The 22,742-nt window shown below is 35.0% G+C and overlaps 1 protein-coding gene and 1 long non-coding RNA gene across 3 annotated transcripts in view; one reads left to right on the top strand and one right to left on the bottom strand.

Annotated features, from left to right (window-relative positions):
• Window positions 1–22,742, bottom strand: part of LOC149554281 (uncharacterized) — a 243,792-nt gene that overhangs the window by 16,621 nt on the left and 204,429 nt on the right. The window contains exon 2 of one of the 2 annotated variants that reach the window (XR_016353245.1): window positions 17,757–18,350. The exons of the other annotated variant lie outside the window; for it this stretch is intronic. This is a non-coding gene — a long non-coding RNA (uncharacterized LOC149554281). Of the gene's footprint in view, window positions 1–17,756; window positions 18,351–22,742 lie in introns of those variants that run through there. 2 annotated transcript variants of the gene reach the window in all.
• LOC149554282 (external alternative NAD(P)H-ubiquinone oxidoreductase B1, mitochondrial-like) overlaps window positions 1–22,742 on the top strand; it is a 326,634-nt gene that overhangs the window by 102,248 nt on the left and 201,644 nt on the right. Inside the window, exons 3-4 of the mRNA XM_089789499.1 lie at window positions 11,710–11,910; window positions 12,094–12,344. Of these exons, the coding sequence (XP_089645625.1) occupies window positions 11,710–11,910; window positions 12,094–12,344 (452 nt within the window). The remainder of the gene's footprint in view (window positions 1–11,709; window positions 11,911–12,093; window positions 12,345–22,742) is intronic.

The following is a 22,742-nucleotide window of genomic DNA, read 5'->3' as shown; positions in this document are numbered from 1 at the left end:
AACTGGATACATCTCTGATAGGTTTTGAGCTTTTCATGACAAAATACTCTCATCATGCACCTATGAATTCAGCTATGCAGACTGAATCTTATTCAGTCACAACAAAAATGCAATTAGGATCAATACCAGTGGTCTCCATTGTACTTGCTTCCACAAATGAAAGTTTGAGCTTGCCTGCATGGTTGAGTAGGGTCACAATGAAGAGAAGAAAAGTGGTTGTACCTCTAGATATCCTTCTTGTAAAGAAAACTAAGTCCAAATCTTTGAAAGATAAGATTGTTTCAAGGATCTTAGTTGATTTGGAGAAAACCAAGTTTGTAGAAGTTGTTGAGCCACTGGTGGACAAACCTATTGAAAAACTTACTCGTTCTGATTACAAGTTCACTAAACTAGAAATCGGGAAGCAACCACGATTGAGTTGTTTGCAAGATGTTCAAGATGCATTAGCTAATGTGTCAAAAAGCAATCATGAATTATGGGAGAAGAATCAACTCAAACAAGAGGTTCACTTAAATGATGTCATTCGACAACAATCTTCTCAAAGTGTTGTTATTATGTCTCAAACATTCAAGGAAAGAAAGCTAATTGAAGCTGCCAAGTCTTGGTTAGGAGAAGTCATTTCTGAAGGAGTTCGAGCTATTACAGATATGTTTACAATCCGTAAGCATATCAAAGATATGAATGAAATGAAACAAGACTTGATTTCCTCCTTGACTCAAGAAGCAGATGATGTAAAGGACATTCTTAATGACTGGGATGAGATTGTTAAATTTCATTTAGATGCCATGGTTTCATGTGACAGTCCTTCATCATGTGAAATGTTCTTTAGATATCAAGGACTTATGGGCTACAAAGAAGATACATTGAGGAAACTGATAACAAAGTTTGAAGCAGCCCTTGAAGATTGCCAAGCAATAGAAACAAGGATCACATGTGATTTAGGACAAAGGGGATGCAGGTTCTTGATGAACATGGTAGTTTGATTGCGTTTGAAAGGGCAAATTCAGAATATACAATCATGATCAATGCTGATTTAGATTCTGAAGATTTTGGTTTGCACACGATGAACAAATTTGTCCTATATAAATCTTTGACAAAACACTTGCTAGATTCTTTGGCGGAAAATTCTAAGGTTGTGCAATCAGCATATGCAGATGTAGTAAGGATAGAGGCAATATCAAAGACAATGGAGATTTCTGATCTTCCTACAGTGCGTGATGTTATCATCAAGTTCAAGGCATTAAAGGAACAATCTTTATTTTTATTTCCGTTTGTAGATCAAAGAGGATGCATTGCATGAAAAGATGTAATTACATATAATGCGAGTTGCATGTGCAGTTGCATGTAACCCTATAATTTCCCTTCTAGTTAGATTAGGTCAAAGTTGGTTGAGTTGCTTCCACTTTTTCCTCCATCTTGTCCTCAACTCGTGTGCCTCTATAAAGGAGTGCCCCCTCATTGTAAAATCTTTTTTTATTGTATGCAAGAGAGCTATGGACAAATTGTGCCATCAAAACTTTGTTTATGTAACACTATTTTGTTAGAAAAGTGAATACAAAGGAGCAATTGAGATTTAACTTTGATTGAGTGAGATTGTTATTTGTGCGAATTAGAAGCTTTGTTTGTGATTCGCATAAGTTATCTTTGATTCATGTAATCTTGTGTTCTTGATAATTGAGTGTAAAAAGAGTTAAGAAGCAATTGAAGCCGGAGCTTTGACTAGGAGCATTTGTGGAGATATATAGTTAGAAGCTTTGTCTGTAGCTTATATCTTTTTCTTGATTCACATAATAGTTAAGATATCTTTACTTTTGGAAGTCTTTGTAACCTATTAGTAAAGCTTATTCATATAGAATTAGCACTGGACTTAGCCGAATCGGTACACTCTTAGCTAGCCTTTGAGTTAGTGTTGGTTTATTGGTATCACCGTTTTCGACTTTTAGATAGAAGTGTAGTTAGAGACTTCGCCCTACCCATTACTTGCTTCACGAGTAAGTGGATTCTTTCCTGAAAGTTAATAGGAAAGAATATTGGTAATACCCCTTACAAAATCTCTCAACTCCTTGCCTACCTTGAGTTGATGCAAGGAACGATGAGAAGGGGGAGCCTTCCCTTTAAGGTAGGAGAGACTCTGTCTTAGACGCTGTGGCTGGTCATCCTATTTTGTGACTGAATTTTACCCAAAACTGTCGGTTGCAAAATATCCACCCAACACAACACTATGAAAATGAAAGAAAAATCTGCAAACTGTAGTCACAAGGGCATCAAAAAATGAAGATGCAAGCCCCATAGAATGATGATTCAAAGATTGTAGTAGAGGAAAAACAAAATGCTGGTGTATGTGAATCTCCTACAAATCTTCTACAATGGTATTCTCTGCTTTATGTCATATTGTGGTTAAAAAATCGAAACATGTCAGTTAATATAGATGAATCTACAACAGGGGATTGTACAGATTTAAAGACATTAAAAGTGCTTGTGCATGAACATCATCAGCATCAAAAAACCCTATGTGTGAATTATAGTAAAATGAATACTTGTAGACATACAAAACAATAACCAGACCTAGATAGCTATACCCATGAAATGACAACGAAATATCTAGTAAGAAGTCTCTAAGAAAATGAAACTTGAGTTTTAACATTTGAGATACCTGCATGTGAGTTACCAACCGAAATCTATTATAGAAACAAATGCTGGGTTCAATAATAGCACATTTTCAGAAATTCATGATTTGTTTCTAACTCCTACAATGATGATGTAAGTGTCATTTCAATGGCATAGCAACCATCTGTAGAATCAAAAGTGAGAAAAGAACAAGAGGAAACCCTACAACTTTGGCCATAAAATAGTGGAAGTCTAACAAAATCTGGATGGATTTGTTACATCAAGCTTAACCAGTGCACAAAGATAAAGTATACAATCCACAAACATTACCATTACACAAGCAAATATGGAAACAAAGACGTCCAGTCTCAGTGGTGGCGAATTGGAAACAAAGAAAAAGGTTTGGCTACCAAAAACATGCCCAGAAACAGAGTAACGTGAATCGCCGTGATTTAGTTGATTCACGCAATTTCATGATTTGAGTTAAGGCATGTGATTCATGGTGAGTTGGTGAATCGGCTTGCCGATTCTTGTGCCAAAAATCGCTTAGAAATCGAAAAAATTGGCCCCAAAAATTGACAAGTTGGTAAAAAATTGTCAAAAATCACCAATTTTAAAATCTTTGAATTTCAAGGGTTTTTTCACCTTGCCGATTGATATGCGATTTACCATTTGAGTAGGCCTTGCCAATTCTGATCTGATTCTGATTTTTGGTTCTTTGCCTAGAAATCACAAGAATGGCCTCATCTTGGCATTAAAACTCTAGGCACTCATAACAACATGAAAATAGAATCTAGATTTGCCAAAAAACGACAGAAGTTTTATACATCTGAAACTATCGAATGAAAATCTTTTAAAAATAAAACAACAACAACATAGAGAAAGCTCATCATACCCATTAGCTTGTAGAGTTTGTGAAGGATAGAAATATACAAGCTCTTATCATGCTCCAGACGTCAAGGCACATCAGATGTGTTCAAAAAGCACAACAAAAACCCCAAATCGACTCTTCTGGTTTTTCAAGTTCCAGAAAAGGAGAGAAGTAGATATGTGTTCTAGTCATGGTGGCCAAACACTAAAACGTGCTCAAACGTATGCAACCTGTGATATTACCTTCAAACCCTAGCTTGACCTCTTTTCGCAATTTCCAGAATGGTTGAGAGAAGGATGAAATAAGATACAAGTGCCAATGACAAGATATATTGCCCTTAATTCCTTTACATAATCTTTGAAGTCCGCAGACCTTTCATGGGATTTATTTCCTGTTTGTGGTGATGAGTAAATGTATCGTGGGGTTATTTCATAGCTATGTGCTTTATGGCTGCGGGTTCAAGTGTTCCCTAAACACTTATATTATTTGCATATTTTTTGTAAAATAAAAATATATGATAGTGTTTTTATAAACTATCTTTTATTTTTATTTTAAAAAAAAGACTCGTAGTCACATTAGTGGATTTATTCTTTGTGTCGTGTGTAATGGTTTTGAGTCTAAATGTTACATGAGTCTGAGAGTGAGTGTTAAGTCATTATGTTTTGAATGGGCATTTGGATTAGTTTGGGGTTATGGGGAGAAATTTTAGGAATCTGGTTTGGGGTCGAATTTGAATTTGCACAATCAATTTGAGGGTCTTTATGATCAGTTGGAGCGTTTTGTGGGCAGTTAGGAGTGAGTCATAGGTTCCTTTATTGCTTAGTGTAGTTTATGAGGTAGTTAGTCATCATTTTTGGTGGTTTTGACTCCTTTTTCGGAGGCTTTTTTCATGGATTCGACCCCAAGGGGTTTGTACTTAGTCTTTTGGACTCTTTTGATTTGGCAGTTTTGATTATGTAGAGGAAGATTTTTGTGACATGTTCTTGTGTCCTTGGTGCATTTTTGCATTTTTTTTTAATTCAGTTTTGGATAATATATGGATTGAATCATTTTGGGGCAGTTTCTTTCTTGAAATCTAGCCTTCTTTCCTTTCTGTTTCTTTGTGTGAAAATGTTTGATTGATAAAGTGGAAAGTGAGTGTCTAGGATTCCTTGTTATTTTGTCTTATCCATCACCTAGTTGCAGTTTGTACTTTGTTTACAAGTTAGAATTTGTGTCTCCTGTTTTGTGATAGTTAAGTGAATGCCTTTATGTTCCTTAACTCTCATTGTCAGGACCTTATTAAGAAATATTGATGCACACTAGTATAGGATTGAAGTGTTTGTCAACAAGGAGAGTCTTACTATTTGTTAACAGTCATATCTTCAATATTCATAAGTTTTGGTGTATTACCTATTAGCTAGGTTCAGGTTCTTAAGGTTTTATTTCTGCATTCTTCCTCCCTTTTCATCTCAATTCTATTTTGTTTCAGTATTCAAAACTTAGGTGATTATCATAAGGAGCTGGCCTATAACCTGAAGATTCACTCAAATCAATAGGAAAATCCCACTACATATGAGCGATTCAATGTTACCTGAAATTTCCAGTTCATTTGGTTGGGTGCAAATTTCAGGACTTAAAAGTGACAAGGACAGTTGGTCATCACTGGCACTAGATAGGGCTATTTATTGCTTGGGCTCATATTTATTAATTAATTATTAAAAGTTTACATTATTATGAGACACTTTATTTTATTTAATGTTACAAAATGATGTTGTGTTGATGAAGCCTCTTAAGTGAAGTTACATTTGGGAAACTAAGTGCCATTTGGAAATTATAAATATGAGCTCATTGTGAAGGAAAAGACATCCAATTGCCTAATTTTCTTTTGTTGCTTTCTGAGAAGAGTTTGTGATTTGAGAATTTCATTCCCTTGCCGCGGTATAAGGGTTTGGATATGAGATGGTGCATCAATCCACTGCTGAAGTATAGTGAAGCTGGTTTGCATTTTTTTGAGCATTGTTTGGTGTCTGCCCTTATGTTTCTACTATTTCTGGGAAACATTGTTTGTGTGGGGAATCAATTACATTTTGAATTTGGTGTTATTTCTCTTACTGTGTTTAACTATGGCTGGGGAAATTGTTTGTGTGGGAAATCACTGTTAGTTGGCATCATAAAACTGTCTAGCAAACGGTGAGAATTGAACTTGTGAGTGGGCGTCTAAGCCTGAGGATGGTGATTAGATTTTCTGGGGAAAAATTGGCACTCGGATTTGTTTGGTTTACCTAGGTGCCTCTCATGTAATTCGGTAGCAATCTCATACTGGGATGCTAGGAGATATTAAGCCCTTTGAAAGGTCTATAGTCGCTGCATTTTTGGCATATTTTCCTTACCTGATTAACACCAGAATTGACGCTGCATTTGGCACCTTGTATTAGCAGCATTTGGGGCTAGACAGAGGCTTGCGTCTCACTCTCATAGGTCTGTAATATAGTTTACTAGGCCTGCATCTCAATTTCTAGCCCTGTGCTTCCTTTCTCAAGGCCTGCGTTTGCTCTAAGAATCCATGAGTAGGAGCTAGTGCTCAGGCGACATTGCTAGGAGATTACATTCTTGTTGGTGGCTTGCAGACTTGTACAATCTGCATGATCATACTTAGTTTGAGGAGAAGCCAGAGCTCCTGTGATACATTTGGTGTCCGCTATTGCACATTGTATCATTTCTGGGCGTAATTATGGAAAATTGCTGTGATTCCTTCTAGGAGCAAATTCCATTACCAAGTTCATTTACTGTAACTGCTCTTGTTATTTCATCTATCACCAATTAAACTAAATTCCACATTATCTTTGTTGACAGCATATCTGTAAATTCAGGAGACTCCAATAAATTGCAAGTTGATGTTTATCAAGTTGGATTGCTTATATCATTTCAGTATCTTGGCTTCATTGTTGTGGCTTAACTATTTACATTTAAAGTATTCACATCAACAAATGGAAAGCATTGAGCAAAATAATGCATCAAACAAACAAAATGATCAAGAAATGCAAACAAAACCCAAATCTTACATTTACTTGGAGAGCAAAGAGTAAAACTTGGAGCAAGAAGAAGTTGGAATGGAACTCTCTTCTCCAAAATCAGGTTTTAGAAGTGTGTTTGCATGTGTAGATTAAATGCCTTTGAAAAATTCAAATTCCAGCCATAAAACATACTTTCCATGTGCAAATGCATGTGTTAAATGATGCAAATGTTAGTGCAAATGCCTTCTCAAATGCAGATTGTGCTTTGTGGAAGCAAATACATATGTTGAAAATGTAACAAATGCAAACAACACAAGCATTTAACTCCAAACACCCAAGAAAAACATACTTTTCCAAGTGCATTTCATGTTGAAAATGGAAGTTTAAGATTGAATTGGGTTTTTCCAGCCCTTATGCATGTAACATTTTTCCTTTAAACACCCAAAATCGGGGTTCTTGTGAGCAAATGCAAATTTCAAAATGCAAGGAAAGAGCATTAAACTCAATGTCCAAGCAAAATCGGGGTTTACAATGAGCATTGCATATTTAAAATATGATGCCTATGTAATAAGGAAACAAACTCAAATGCCCAAGAAAAATGAAGAAATCATGTTTAAATGCATTCATTTGGTGAAAATCGGGCTTTTCTAGCCTAATACATATTTAAAATGACTTTTGGGATTCACAAAACACATTGCATATTGCATATTGACCTTTCAATGCAAATCGTACCTTCTGAGCCATTTACTTGTTTTATAAACACATGTAGAGGGCAAATCATGGTTTATAAGTTGGAATGCATATTTTAAAATGCCTGTAAAGTGCAGATCACACTTTCCCAACCCTTTTGCATAAAAATCCAAGTCTAGAGTTGGTCGAGCTTTTCAAGGTGGATTACATGTTACATGTAAAAGAACAAATCAGGGTTTGCAAAATGAAATGCATATTTAAAAATGCATGTAAAACCACCCAAGCAAGTTATATTTTGATGAGAAACAAGTAGTTTTGCAACCCAAATCGTGGTTTATAGAAGCAAATTGATATTGCATAGGCAAACGTATGTAATATGCAATATGCAATTGATTGAAAAGGTGTGATTTGCTTCTTGGTGTGAGAAAACAAGCAAAATTGCACTTTTTGGGTGCAATTACATGTTTTATACAAGGTCACCGGGAGACGAGGAGACTTTGAGGTCTCCGGTACTGGTATTGGTACCGGTACGGCAATTTTTCAAATAGGAGACGGGGGTACTTGGAGACAGAAATTTTTTTTAATGTTTAAAGAGTCTAATACTAAAAGTAAATACAAAATTTGAAAATAGTAATACTGCAAGACTAAAGTAAATAATAATAGTAATGTGACATTAAAAATTAAAATAGACTCATAGAGTCAAAGATTTCAAAACTCACATGATCACAATATTGTATCTCATAGAAATATTTGTTTTTCGAATATTGCATATGATCACCATCATATCAGTTGATAATCGCTGAGATTATCATTACATATTCAAATTTTAAATTCAAAAAAGTATAGTTTGATGCTGAATTGCCGATATGCAAACGAAAATGAACACTTTGTACAATAAACAAACAACAGAAATATATCTAGTATTAGTATGTTGATGGTACTATCATCTACTCCACAAGGTTGTGATCATCCATCTCAAGGTCTTCAGCTATCATGCTCTCCAAAAAATCATCACTCTCCAAAAATATTTTAAATGATTTAATCATTTAAATTGTCAGTGGTCTTAATTTTTGTATTAAAAAAATTAAAATGAGGGCTAAAATATATAAAATTATTTAATATTATATTTTACATTTATATTTTACTAGGAGACTTTGGGGAGACTTCACTTTTTGGATTAGGAGACGGGGAGACTTTAGGAGACTTCGTCATGAAGTCTCCAACCTTTTTTTGAGGTCTCCGGAGACGTGAAAAGTCTCCGAGACGTGACTTTGAGGGGGGAGACGGGTCTCCCGGTAACCATGGTTTTATAACTTGTACAACTTACTGTTTCTACCTAGCACATGTTTAATTGATTCACTTAAATGAATCTTACTTTTTGGGGTCCATTGCATATTTACACTTAACATTTAATGTGTCATGTGTAAATGGGTTGAAAAAGTGAGATTTTCACTTATGTGATTTAAGTTATAACAATAAAGTGCAACTCAACATCAAATTAGATTAAAAGGTGCACTTTATAACTTAAATCACCTAAGTTATAACTTAAAAGATCAAAAAGTGCAATTGTATAACTTAAAAACATAACATAAAGTGACTTTAAGTCATATATTTTGTAGTGACCCCCACAACTTAAGATATTTTATTTATTTTTATTTAGTTTTTAATAAAAAAATAAATTAAAAAAAAAAAAAATAATAATTGTAAATTTTAAAATAAATAAATAAATATATATTCAATAACTTCATTATTTTAATACTTGTTCCATAATAAATTATATTAGTGATCAATTTCCTTTCATCAATATAATCCTAAAACAATTGTTATTTTTCCTATTACAAGCTATGGTTAAAATACATATTCTAAATAATCGTTATTATTAATGAATGTAAATATAATAATTAAATAAAACAAATTCAGAAAATGGAGAGCCACAACCAATGTGATTGGTCGTGACCCTTGAAAAGTCCATGAATCCATGGTATATATATAAGGAAAAAAGGGCGGACATTGAAATATCTTGGAGGAGTATTCGTAATCGAAGGTGATATAAACAATTCTGCTTAGCAGCATAGCATATTCATCTATGTAGGAAGAGTGGCTAGTCGTCGCACATAAGAGATTACCAATTCATGAGGGAAGGAGAGAAGAAGGGAGTGTCGAGAAAAGGATTAGGATTTACAAGAATAGGTATCTAGGAAATCTCTGAGATGGTTGATCCAATGTACACCAATCACGGGTTTCAGATGGATATGTTACAGAGGAATTGGAAGGAAGCCAAAAATCAATAATTGTCCATTACGACAGTTGAGCTAGACATACAAACCATAATACCAAGTTAGCATCAAAAGATAGCGGACCTTAGGAATATCACCGTCAATTGAAAGAAGGGATTCCAAATATTCTCAACACCCATACAATAGTCAAAGCGAACATTCACAACAGAGTATCAGATCAAAAGCCATTATCTCCATCCAAATTTGTGAGGAAGTAAGTCATCTCCTGGTAGAAGGGCATCCTAGTTAGCAACAGGAAATTGTACCTACGGTCAATATAAGGAGGCTATAGGATGAGGCACTCAAAATTATTGGCAAACACACTAGTGGAAAAATCAAATAACTCATCCACGACAGTGACATCTTCACAATCTTAAGTCAGGGTTTTTCATAGATTCAGATAGCCAATTATAATATAAGAATTACCAAGTGGTGACTATCAATACACAGTCCGGACCAGTCACAGAATACAAATTGAGAGCACTAGTTCACCCCCCTTGCCACCATCAACCAAGAGACTGGGAAACTTCAAAAATACTAATAAAGAACTAAGGACACACGAGGGATTTTAAGTGATAAAGTATCAAAGAAACAAAATAGGAATTGAGTATTCCAAAAAGGTCAATATACTGAAGAAATTAATCATATGCATATGAAAGGTTGGATATACGTATTAAGTCCATAAGGCCTAGAATGAGGCAAACCTCTTCTAGGAAGGACGGGTAGATTGATACCGATTACCCATAAGGCCTTGAGAATTAGAGTTATCGTGAGAAGATGGTGCTTAGTGAAGGGCTGTTCTAAACATTTAGAACCCCAGGAAGCCCTCCCCTAAGAATTAAGAACTTGATCACGACCTCTTCTCAAGGAGGGAATCCAGTAGGAGTTAGGATCATATATTCTTGCAGTTTAATTAAATCTAACCTTATCCAATTATATCTATTTTATATTGGAATACTAACACATGTTGCAAGTTCAACAATGAGGAATTGGAAGACACAACCAAACAGAACAAGGGACATTACATATTTCAAAAAGTGCAACATAACATCAAAATATAAGGTCTAATATTTAAAATATGCAGTTGGGGTTCTAAAACTCGATTAGACATGCACTTAAACCTTAATAACTTTTGATTAACAACTCCCATTCAGTTCCAAGAAAGCTCGAAATGAGGGCGTGACCAAAAGCAAGAGATTGAAGGAAACTAAAAGATAAAATCAATCCAAACAAACACTCTAAATTGCAAAGGGACTTTGAAGGCCTCAAAAATCAAATATAGGTTGCCAAACAAAAAGACAAAAAGTACTTGATGAGAACCTTCGGTAATAAGACTCGCTATGTGGATTGGGGAAGATTATTTGATCAATTTTTCCCAATTGTATAGTACCTTCAGAGAAAAATGAAACTTAATTGGAAAAGTTTCATAGTATTGCTTCCATTTTGTGATGACAAAATGAAGGACAACATTATTGACGTTATATGATGCAGGTAGATCATAGTAGTCAGTCTTTATTTTCATTTAACTGGATATGGTAAGTAGTTTTTGCAGAAATCAATGGTCATGGTACCATTTTTTGCAATTTGTACATTGTTCTATAGATCAAAATTAAGAAGTATTCACCGAATACTTTGTGTAGGATGCATTCATGATATCCAATATGGTTTTAGTGTCCTTGATTTATTAGGGAAATACGAGCTTCCTTTTTCAAGCAAAAATTAATTATATTAGTTTATGGCCAAAAATATTATTTACATGCATAAAAAGAGCAAACTGTACTGGCCTTTTTTCATCTGGCAGCCAAGAAAGTGACAACCAAATGTAACACTTCAATATAAAGATTTAAGACTATAGGTGAGTTTTTATGCATGTACACATGCAAGCTTTACAATAGCATACAGGCATTGGTGATTTTTCCAGTATCTTAAAGTTCTTTTAAATATTGTAATTAATGTACTAGACAGATTCTGGTAATGGGAGCAAAGGAGTCATCAAAAACTTCTAGGCACATATTTTATATGTTGAATCACTAAGCAGCCTGGGAAATATGAGACTTCAAATCTGTCTATTCTTATTTCTGCTTCCTTTAAAGGTTTTGTGGTTGTGTGATTTTATGAGGCGTCCTCAACCTATTACTGATGAGTCTTTATGATCTTAAATCTTATTTTTAGCATGAAAGTATTTTTTTTAATATTCAGGCAGAGTTCAAATACCCACTAGGTTTGAAGTGATCAAACATTTACTGTGTCTTTTTATTTTATTTTACAGAAGAAGGCAGAAGTGAAATTCTGGGAAGCAGAGTGCTTGGAGATAGATTCAAAGCAGAAAAAAATCCTCTGTCGATCTAATATTGATGCTGGCAAAGAGGAGGATTTTCCTTTGGATTATGACTACCTGATTATTGCAGTAGGAGCCAAGTCAAACACATTTAATACTCCAGGGGTAGTTGAGTACTGCCACTTTTTAAAGGTATTACCCACTTTTTACTTGTGTTTGCATTTGATTAAAAAATAATGGTACTTGTTATCATAATAAGTAGAGATGTTGAAGGAAATTCGAAAAATGATTTCTTTTACCAGCATCATGTTGGACGAGCTATCTATCTATCCAAGTGTTGAGGTAATAAATAATTGTGTATGTGAATGTATGTAGGAAGTGGAGGATGCTCAAAGGATACGTCGAAGTATAGTGGATTGTTTTGAGAGAGCAAGCCTGCCTCATTTAAGCAATGAAGAAAGAGAAAGGATTCTTCATTTTGTAGTAGTTGGGGGAGGTCCCACTGGCATAGAGTTTGCTGCAGAGTTGCATGATTTAGTTTATGATGATTTACTTAAATTATATCCTTCATTGAAGGAATTTGTAAAGATAACAGTCATTCAATCAGGCGACCATATTTTGAACATGTGAGGCTCTGAACGTTGAACTGTATATCTATAGTTACTAAACTAAAAGTCAGCTAGCATTTAAAATCTGTTTTTGAGCATTATACACAAAAATGATTCAATAATAATGGAATGTTGATTTAATCAATTACAAGAGAATATTGTTTAAGAATTAGTTTACTTTATATGAAGTGTCCCACTCTATTTTGTACCAAATTCTTAGAATTGTTCCCTTGGAATTTTGTCAAACATATGACACATAAACCCACTGTATTTTGATCTGTGACTGATGTATTGACATTTGGGTGATGGCAGGATGTTTTTGAGAGTTCTCCAGTGCAAATGTATAAAAATAATACAATAAGCATATGCAACTTTGCCAACATTAATTATGACATCCCAGCTTCCAGTAACTTTATTTGATGCTGATATGAGTCTGATTACAATATATTTCAGGACTAATATGAAATGTCAGACTACCGCAGTTGTTGTCACACCCTCTCAATCTAAAGATTGAAGAAACAACATAGAAATGACTGAGGAGTGGCTCTTACAGAATCAAAGTAAAGCATATCCAAAAAATATCTTCTGAAACTTGATGAAGGTAGGCCACCAAACAGCTGTCATGTAGGTTTGTAAACACCAAATTAGCATCCACTTAGGAACTGGGAAAATTGTTTCCAGTACCTTCAAATCTGTCCTCTCCAACTGAAGAACTCTCTTAATAGGGTAGTCTGTGTTGGCCGCTCAAGCAGTGCAACTAGGGACATGGAAACCTAGGCAATTTGGCCTAGAATCAACACACCTTAAGGGACCATTATTTCTGTGAGCTGAATCTGATTTCTTCCTATTACTAAGCCTTTAACCTCAAACTGATAAAACCTTTGCACCAAATCACCGAGAATGAAAGAACTGATGTAGATCAACCCTGCATAGTGAGGGAAGTACTTCTTAGGAAAAAAACAGAAACTGCACAGCATAAAGGGAACACGGAGACCATAGAGACCGTACATCACATATGACAGGGAATTTCAGAATGGTAAGACACAGCACGAACAGGACAAGAAATATACGGACAAATCGTCGCAAGGAGGATCCATACACTGTACGGTAGAGGGTATAGGCGAGAAGGACTTAGAAGCATCCGGTTACATTGTGTTGTATGCATATTCTTAACCATATGGCAGAGTTTGTTTGCCGTACGTGTGTAGTTGACCTGGCTGCACATGGAGAGAATGCAGAGAAGAGGAGATTTGTCATGGACAGAGAGGGAAGAATTAAACAACTGTATGATACTGTACAAAGGAATTGAGAGATTGTATCTCGGTGTTGGAAGGTTGTACAATATACGATGATAAAAGACATCACACAACTTGAAACCTAGGCATTGTATTTATTGACTTTGCACAACGACAAGAGGGTAACTGGAGCCTATTGGAAAAGGCGAACAAGACTGCAAAATAGTTACCATAGTCACCACCTGGAATAAGAATTGCACCTTCTGCAATGGCCAATGGGAAGATTGGTAGAAAATAGTTACACTGCCAGGAGGACTATAAGTTGCAGGCAAAATGGATACAGGAAAGGCTGCAAAAGGAAAGAAAACATGACCCAAAAATGAAGACTCAAAAGCATGGCCACGAGAAGGTAATAGTCGATACCATTACATTCGAGGGTTTGAGTGGCACTGAATGTTGTACATGGTGGTTGGAGACAATGGATGACCACCCAATCAAAGAAGCCCTCTAGTGAGTAGGAGTGCACTCTGCCATTTAGATGCCATTGTCACCATTTGGGATTTCGAGAAACTCCTCAAAGCCATGATTGATACATAATGACATTCATAGCCAAATACCCGTCTTTGAGTATCAACGATCAACAATTTTGGTTTCATTTTCAGCCCTTCCATTCACTCGGGTGTTCGCATTCCAGGTAAGGGCCAAAAGATTGATGAATCAGCAACCAAGGTAACTGTGGAACAAAAACAAAAACTCCTACATTTTGTCTGCCGAGGGGATTTGACACCAGCCAAGTGGGAGAGTATGACACATTGTAATGAACCCTGCTGGCTCACTCTCAATCCTAAGTTGCTGATTTGGATTCTGGTTCTGGTACAGATACGGGGTTAGGGTACGTCAGTATGACAATTTTTCCCCCCTTGCGGATTCAGGTTTGTCCATATATGTATGTATAAATGTTCAATCATCAAAGTTACATATTTAAAAAGAAGAGTGATACTCATAAATCCATAATGGCCAATAAAATTATAAATTAATAATTATATTACTGATATCGTTTCAGCTTACATGCATTACAAATTGACATCAATCCAAACATGATCAATAAACATAACTATGGGCTGGCTTTTACAAATCTATCAACAGTAATTTAATCAGATCTACAAATAAAAAAATCAATCCCCGACCTTCAGATGAATTGAAGTAGAATGCTGCTCACTACTGTCATAAACTAAAGGCATTACATAGATCAATTTTGACTTGAACAATATTACCAAACTGTTGCAAGACACTATCTAAAGCTGATACAAGAGCATGCTGATGAACAAATCAGAAATACATACATAGACTGACCTACTGTGCTCCGGTATTTCATGGGTGCCCAAGTTCTTTTTGGGTCTTTCACAGAAGGACCCACAAAGAACCCATTAAGTACCCCATAAGAACCAGTACCAAAATTGTACCAGTACCAGGACCTGGGCCTAAACAGCAGAACCTGGTAACTGAGTCTCAATCAATGCTGAAGAATTTTTCTTGCAATTTGAAAGTTAATGTTCTTTTTTCCTTTTTCCAAATATATGCTTTTTATTTCTTTTTACCAGAATATAGACAATGATTACAATGCATAAAGTAAATGCAATTCCGAACTATTTATTTTTAATAATGCATTCATATGTAAAATATATACAATGCTTATACATTTATTTCATAGTATAAGAACCTGGAAATTGTAACACTGATCCGATGTTGGCTTGGAAAGGGCATAATTTAAACCTCAACGCTACTGCAGATTCCCTAAAAACAAAGCCTCTGAATGAAATCACAGCTATGAGAAAACTAAACACTGCCTCTAAATGCAGAATGCAACACATATAGAATGAATTGCTGCTTTTCGATGAATGTATGCAGCCACTCTTAGACTCTCACATGAGCTACATATGCAAGGCGGCTACCATATTTTGATGCCCTTCATATTAATTCAATGGAATTTCCTAGCTGTCTCTGAACAAACCATAGTTTCAGCCATGCTGTCACTCTTTATTGAAGAACATTTTATTTCCACAGCCCGAAATCGCAGCAGATGAAGAGACAATTCAATGTCAATCAAAGCCAACTCAAGTTGTTGGCAGAATATGGAAGAATTTCACAATTTCTCTGACGAAAAACCCTTAATTTCATCAAAATAACAAATAGAATAGAGATATCCTTCAAGCTTCTCATAGAGCTGCATTTATAACATTTAATTCAATGGCTTCTCACTTAAAAGGCTTCACAATTACACTTCTCACTTAAATTGTTTGGGTGCATATTCCAACTTTAATTTATAATAACTCCTTTACAACTCAATGGCTAGAGTGTTGTTGTGCACACTTTTCACTAAAGAGCCTTCTTTAACACACCATTCAATTAGAACAATAAGCTCATAAAGTTATTTAATTAAGTCGAACTTAATAAATAACCTCCATTATGCATCTTATTATCAAAGCTTAATGAAATACTGAGAGAGTATGAACTCCAAGTGCCACCACTAAGCACTACTAAAAATAGAACCTACTCTCCCTACTTACAATAAATAGGAAGTCGAACAAAAAAAGATCCTTATATCCAATTGTCACCTCATGAGGGTCGCAATGATGAGCTAACATACCCTTACTCCTGAAACCTACTAAATTGGAGACATCACACACATGCATGCAAGGGGCCCGGCCTCAAGAAATCATCTATTATGCCTGGGGGGTGGCGATCTTTGCAAGATGTCATGAAGAGTTGGTTAGAAGGAGCTAGTTGAGCTTCAGATGTTGTCATATCACTACTTGCTTTGATGAATGGGTTACATAATGACACAATATATGACTGGGTGTTTGTACTCGCGAAGTGAATTCATGAGTTTTTGACATTGCAACACAAAGCATTCTACATGCCTTACCACTCTATTGGGATTTCTTGGATGTTGTGCAAATGTAGGTTCCTTCTAGTCGGTATGGTCAATTACCACAGTCGTGTGGATCCTTATCATTTTCCCATAGTTTGGTGGACACACTTGGATACTTTTATAGTCAATGGTGATGCCTAGTCCAATAGGAAGGGTCGACGTTGTTATGTGTCAATTATGAATGAGATATTCCCACAACTATCATTTACTAATAATCTACAAGTACATTAATAACCGAGAGACAATAGAATAGTACCACACAACACATTCGAATGGCAGAATATTGTCTTTTCAATTATATCTCTAGAATGTCTAGTAATAGCTTCCCAAAAGATGGTTAGTTAAGAATACCCACTGATGCAACCCTTCAGTACAACTAGTTTATTATAACAACTACTTTATTACAACCCAAACTAAACGAGTGTTATTATTATTCGCCTACATTATCCTCCCTAAAAAAGGACCAAAACAATAGTTCTCCCTACTACGACAGGTGAGAAGACGTCCCTGGAGTAGTGTATGTGGTAATCCGTGATAACAACTGTTGTCGAGCAACTTCAGATGTCTCTCAATAGCTAATTGTTTCACCCGTGCAAGCTGTAGTAACCTAAGGGCATCCATCAAAACCTATACGGTTGTAGCGAGCTTTCCTTGCTTCTCTTGCCACAGACTTCTCCTTGTAATATACTAACAATTCTAACAAGTAAGGTTCAATAAGTTCCTACATGTAATTTTTGAAATTATCAAGTTTTAATGTGCAACAACTATGTGCATTTTATATATAAAGAAAAACTCTGATCTTAACAACATTTAACTTACTATTGAAAAGCAACAGTAGTTCATATATTTATTCATTCTCGGTATTGGAAGTTTTTCCATGAGTTCAATTCTAGTGATCTGTCTTCTAGATATTGTGTCACTCAAGTTAACCTGAATGATTGATGAACATTGTCGAAATTTTTAAAAGAAATATTGTCTGTATTATGGTTTAAAATTAGAACGTTCTGCTGCATTAGCTAACTCTCTGATTATAGACTGTCTAGTTTAACAATAAGAGGCAAGATTTCATTTGTCAATCTTCGAACGTTTAATGATAACAGTTAGGAGTTGTTCTATACGGAAGGGAAAGAAGGGCTTCCAACCTATCTCTAAGGACTATCCTTTAGTCTCTGGATGGTTTATTCAGAATAGCAGCTTCCACAGTCTCTGCTGTAAGGTGTGTACAGATTTTCTAGTTTAACAATCTGGATGAGAACATTAAGAATTCACGGTGTAAAAAGATTTATTTACTCTTTTTTTTCTATTAAGTATATAGAGTCAACTGAGCACAAAAAATAGAGTTCTGCAAAAGAGAAGCTATCTGACACCTAAGACTCGACTCCATAAAGGTTGAACTACTAAAGCATAATAATCCAACCAATTCATGTGCAATAGGCAGGACAACCTGTACACCAGTTTTTTACATAACAAAAGATTTGAAAACCAAAGTCTTAGTGGAAGCAGTTAGCTCCAGCCTCCTTCATTGCTGTCATTGCACTCCTTTGACACCCATCCATCAAGATCAGCGTCCCTGCTATTAAAATTTGTCCTGTCTTGCAAGTTTGAATCTCTCTCCTAGTAGTGTTCTTGAGTAGGCCCATTGTTAGCTCTGCTCTCTATGTGGTCAACAGGCGGATCAGCATTGGAGGGAATCTCCTTAGAGTGATCTGCATCAACCTTTCCACTCAGACTGATGATCATCTCAGCTACTGCTTTATTGAAAGTGAAACTTCTGATATCTTTTTGAAAAATAATCATGGCACCTTCTTGGTTCAAAGAGATGAATCTTTCCTCTGGCCTTTTAGCAATGGCTGAACCCTGTGACATGATGTGAAAAAATGCGAGTTAATGATTAAATTCAGTAAGAACCCGAGGCCTGGATTGGAAAAATCTCTTCATGCCTTTGCTTCCAGATGAACTGTAATGTCCCTTAATCACTTATGTTGAAAATTGGGGACAACTACCTTCATTTTTACTTCAATTGTAATCAAATGGTATAATAGATGTTAGTACATCAATTATTAATTAGTATTTTTTGTCTGTTAGTACATCAATTATTAATTAGTATTTTTTGTCTAAGATATAGATATCTGTAAAAATGAGGTGTAATTGGTAGCAATCTGATGTACAACTGTTTTTAATATTATTTGATTCCTCATAGTCTATGGAGGATATTATATAGCTTTTAATAGTGGTTTGTACTATCTGATATAACAATTTGAGTGCTCGGATTCCAAATGCATACGTTTCTATTCAAAACTGGTAGCTGGAACTATTGGCAGCTGATAATACCTACTAATATATATGAACTAAGGATCACAGATTATAATATGATTTGATAATTTCTAAGAATGGTCTCTTGTTTCTCTGATTCACTGCCTTCTTCAGAATCTTGTTATTGCTGAGCTGTGTGTTCTTGAACTACTGTATGGGCAATTGAATGGCTGGCTTTCCTATTTCTAATTTCTTTTCCTTTTCTTCTCTGTCTTGTCTTCTTCCCTGTCTTATCTTCTTCCCGCTGACTGCCCAAAAGTTACCTTGATCTCTATTTGATTTTTATCTCCCTTTCTGTCCCTATGCTTGCTATTCAAGTTCTTTCATATGACTATCACCATTTAGAGTTATGTCTCTTCAATTGATGAAGAGTGGTGTCTCTATGACTTGACTTTATGTTTGTTATTTATTTTTAATAATTTGTAACATTTCAATTTTTTTTAATTAATAGTATTTTATGCAATAATATATTTTTCCATTATTATAATATTAATTTAGATTATTAGTGTTATTAGGTATTTAATTTATGTTATTTTAATAATATATATTCTTATTATTAAATCATTTAATTATAATTTACCATTTTTTAATCATTGAATTTTGTTCTCCAAAGAGGACATCACATGAACCACAAGATATTCAGCAGATAAAGCAAGCCATAACTTATTAAGATGCATATCAAAAGCCTCCACAAAACTAGTAATAGCATTAAAAAAGGAAAGACTGGGGGCATTATTCCAAACAAAATCATGACCAAAGAACAAAGTCCAAACATTCAAAGCCCAAGAACACTAAGAAAAGATGTTCAAAAGTTTTTAGGACAATGACATATGGAATGAGAAACAAATTGCTTGCCTCCCCATCAAGATCCAACAAAAACAATATTTCTTGAGTTCAACAAGAGAATGCCAAAGTAAATAAAAAATAGTGTGCAACCTGTTACTGGGCCAGTTAAAGCACCAGGCCAAATGGATTCTATTAATGATGCTATCATTATTCTTCAACATATCATAGATCTGCTTGAAAGAAAAGTCCTTAAACATCTTGTCATTTGTCCACTTAGTGTGATTATAGGAATCAAAAGTAGAGATAATTTCACCAGGGAACCACATGCCAACAACTTTCAAAATAAGAGTGTATGTCTTCTTTTGAGCACTAGGAATGTTAAATTTGGATCTAAGATCTGAAGAGCACATGATTATACTGAGAGGAGGGGTGAATCATTATAATAACAACTTTTTCCTTTTTATAACTTTAATTCAAATAATTGCTTTAATAACCTTAAATACTGAAATCAATAATTATGCAAATGAACTCATTGACACAAAGATTTACTTGGAAACCCAATGTGGGAGAAAACCACGACAAATAAATGATTTCATATAAATGATTTTTTTACATGTTTTGTAGGCCCCAACCCCAATGTTTATGAGCACTTGCTCACTGGAAGCTCCAACTCCCACACTTAGCAGGCACTGATCTACTGGAAGCACCAACTCTTGCTTCTCTCTTTGTGAGCAAAACCCACTGCACACAAACTTCTTTTCCACTTTAAGGCTATTGCTCTCTGTTAGTTAATAGTTTGTTCTCCTCGTTTGGGTTATACCTTGACTTAAAAAATGCCCAATGTGTGGAAAAACAAAAGGATGTTAACAGCAAAATGGGTTAGTGTAGCTTAATGTCACTTTCCTCTGAATTGAAAGGTACAATTTGTTGAATAACTTGGATCTTTTCTACAAATGTACTAACATGGCCAATGTGATTGATGTTTTCCAAATGCAGATTTGAAGACTCCTAAATATGAGAGGAGACATGTCTGTGTAGTTAATAATCATTAGTTAACAAATAACTATATGTATAACTCATCTTTAAGCATATATGTAATATTAATTTATTAAGCATATATGTAATACATTATTATATTATTATATAATAATATACAATGTATTATACATAATATATATTATATATATAAGATATTTATCTTAAAGCTGATTTACCATCAACAAGGTATCTCATGATAAAATCAATCTGACAGAAGCTATAACCTTAACACTCCCTCTTAGCTAGGGAAGATTTATGGAACACATTCTGCTCTGAAGAATAAGAATAGATATCATCTCAGTATGATATTCAATTCACTATGAGACTAAATTTCTCACCTTTCATAACACACAATTGAAGTAATTTCCATTAATTTTAAATTAAAAAACCCCACCTTAAGTGTGGTCTATAGTAGCAACTATGGTGTCTGGAAAGATCCGACCCAAAGAACCATAACAAGTTTGTTATCATGGTGTCCGACAACATCTGGCCCAAGGAACCATGATAACAGGTTAACCATTTGTAAGATTGCCACCTTACAATGGTTACCTTTTGACTTTTCGTTATCATGGTGTTTGGCAAAATCTAGCCTAAAGAACCATGATAACAGGTTTTAGGGTTTAGGGTATTTATAAGATTGTCATCTTATAGTGGTTACCTTCTAACTGTTCGTTATCATGGTGTCCGACAAATTTCGTCCCAAAGAACCATGATAACAGGTCTACCATTTATAAGATCGTCCTCTTATAAATGTTACATTTTGTTTATATATGTCAATGAAAGATTGTCACCTTTCATTACATATCATATGTTAAATAGTAACCACCATGAACCTAGTCAAAGGGTGGTACAAAGGTTTTCACCCCATTCTCTCACAAAAAAAATGTATTACGAGGAATTTCACTTAGAACTTCTCTTCATAGAGAAGATATCATTAACAAAGGATTGCACCTCAAAATTCTCCCTTTGAACAATGATCCTGGGAAGTCAGGTCCTCTAGTTACTCCAATAGAAACTCTCTTCACCCAAGGATGCCTTTCGAACTCCCTCTAAGTTTGATATCAATCTTCTGAGTTTTTGGTGGTAAGTCATTACTTCCTCATGATATACATTGGAGTAGGCCCATCAAAATCATGCAGTCACACACATGTATTTCTTGACTCCCTCTGAGTATCAACCTTCTAAGCGCCCACGTCACCTTCGAAGAAGTGTCCTACTCCCTCTTATTGTAGAAGAATCTCATAATCTGAATCATCAAAGATGTTTTCTTCAAGTGCCTCACTTTATCCATCTTAATCACCAGGGTCTTTGGAACTACTATCATTAGATTGAGTCTGCACAATATTTGGTAGCATCTGTAAAGTACCAACTTTATTTTCTTATCTACACATGAAGATTTAGAAATTGTCCATTTAGATTATTTGAGAATGGAACATTGACTATTATTACCTCCCACAATGTAAAATTTCCACTCATTCTTATATTGTTGAAATTTTTTGTATCAAATTTGACAACTCCTTTCTAAGTTCTAACTTGATCTTTTCATCCATTGAAGCTCCAAACATTCATTAAGCTTAATAGTAGAAGTGAACACAAACTCGTCCACAATATGCCGATATCTTGATTGAGCATGATTGTGCCACTTGAATGACTCTACAACTCATACGTCAAGTTCCATTTATCAAAGAGAGACTCATAGATTGTAATGCCCCCGTTTTTGGCTAGTCTGAGTAGTTGATGGAGTTAGCTCATCATAACGACCCTTGTGAGTTGACAGGGTGTTTTGGGGGTCTTAGTTGATTACTTACTATTTTTAGTAAGTCTATTATGGGCAGTTGCTATTTTCGGGAGCGTAATGGATAGCTTGGCAATTGGTTGTCACCTACAGTTAAGCAGATTAATAATTGCAGGAGCACTTATTTATTTATTATTCATTGAGTTGCATTATTATAATAATGACTTTAAGTGATATTTCTAAAAAGCAAGTTGGAAGGTTTCTAGTGTTGAGTTCTTTTGGGAAACTTCCACGATTTCTGAAGTGGAGTTTTATGGAAACTTATGCCAACGAACACTTATAAATTAGAGCTCACTTCATTGGGAAAGGGGCGTTTG

This window comes from Cupressus sempervirens, chromosome 6, assembly GCF_028749045.1.
Source record: "Cupressus sempervirens isolate cs-2001-9-10 chromosome 6, ASM2874904v1, whole genome shotgun sequence".
Classification (NCBI taxonomy): domain Eukaryota; kingdom Viridiplantae; phylum Streptophyta; class Pinopsida; order Cupressales; family Cupressaceae; genus Cupressus; species Cupressus sempervirens.
This window is presented reverse-complemented; position numbering and strand designations above follow the sequence as displayed.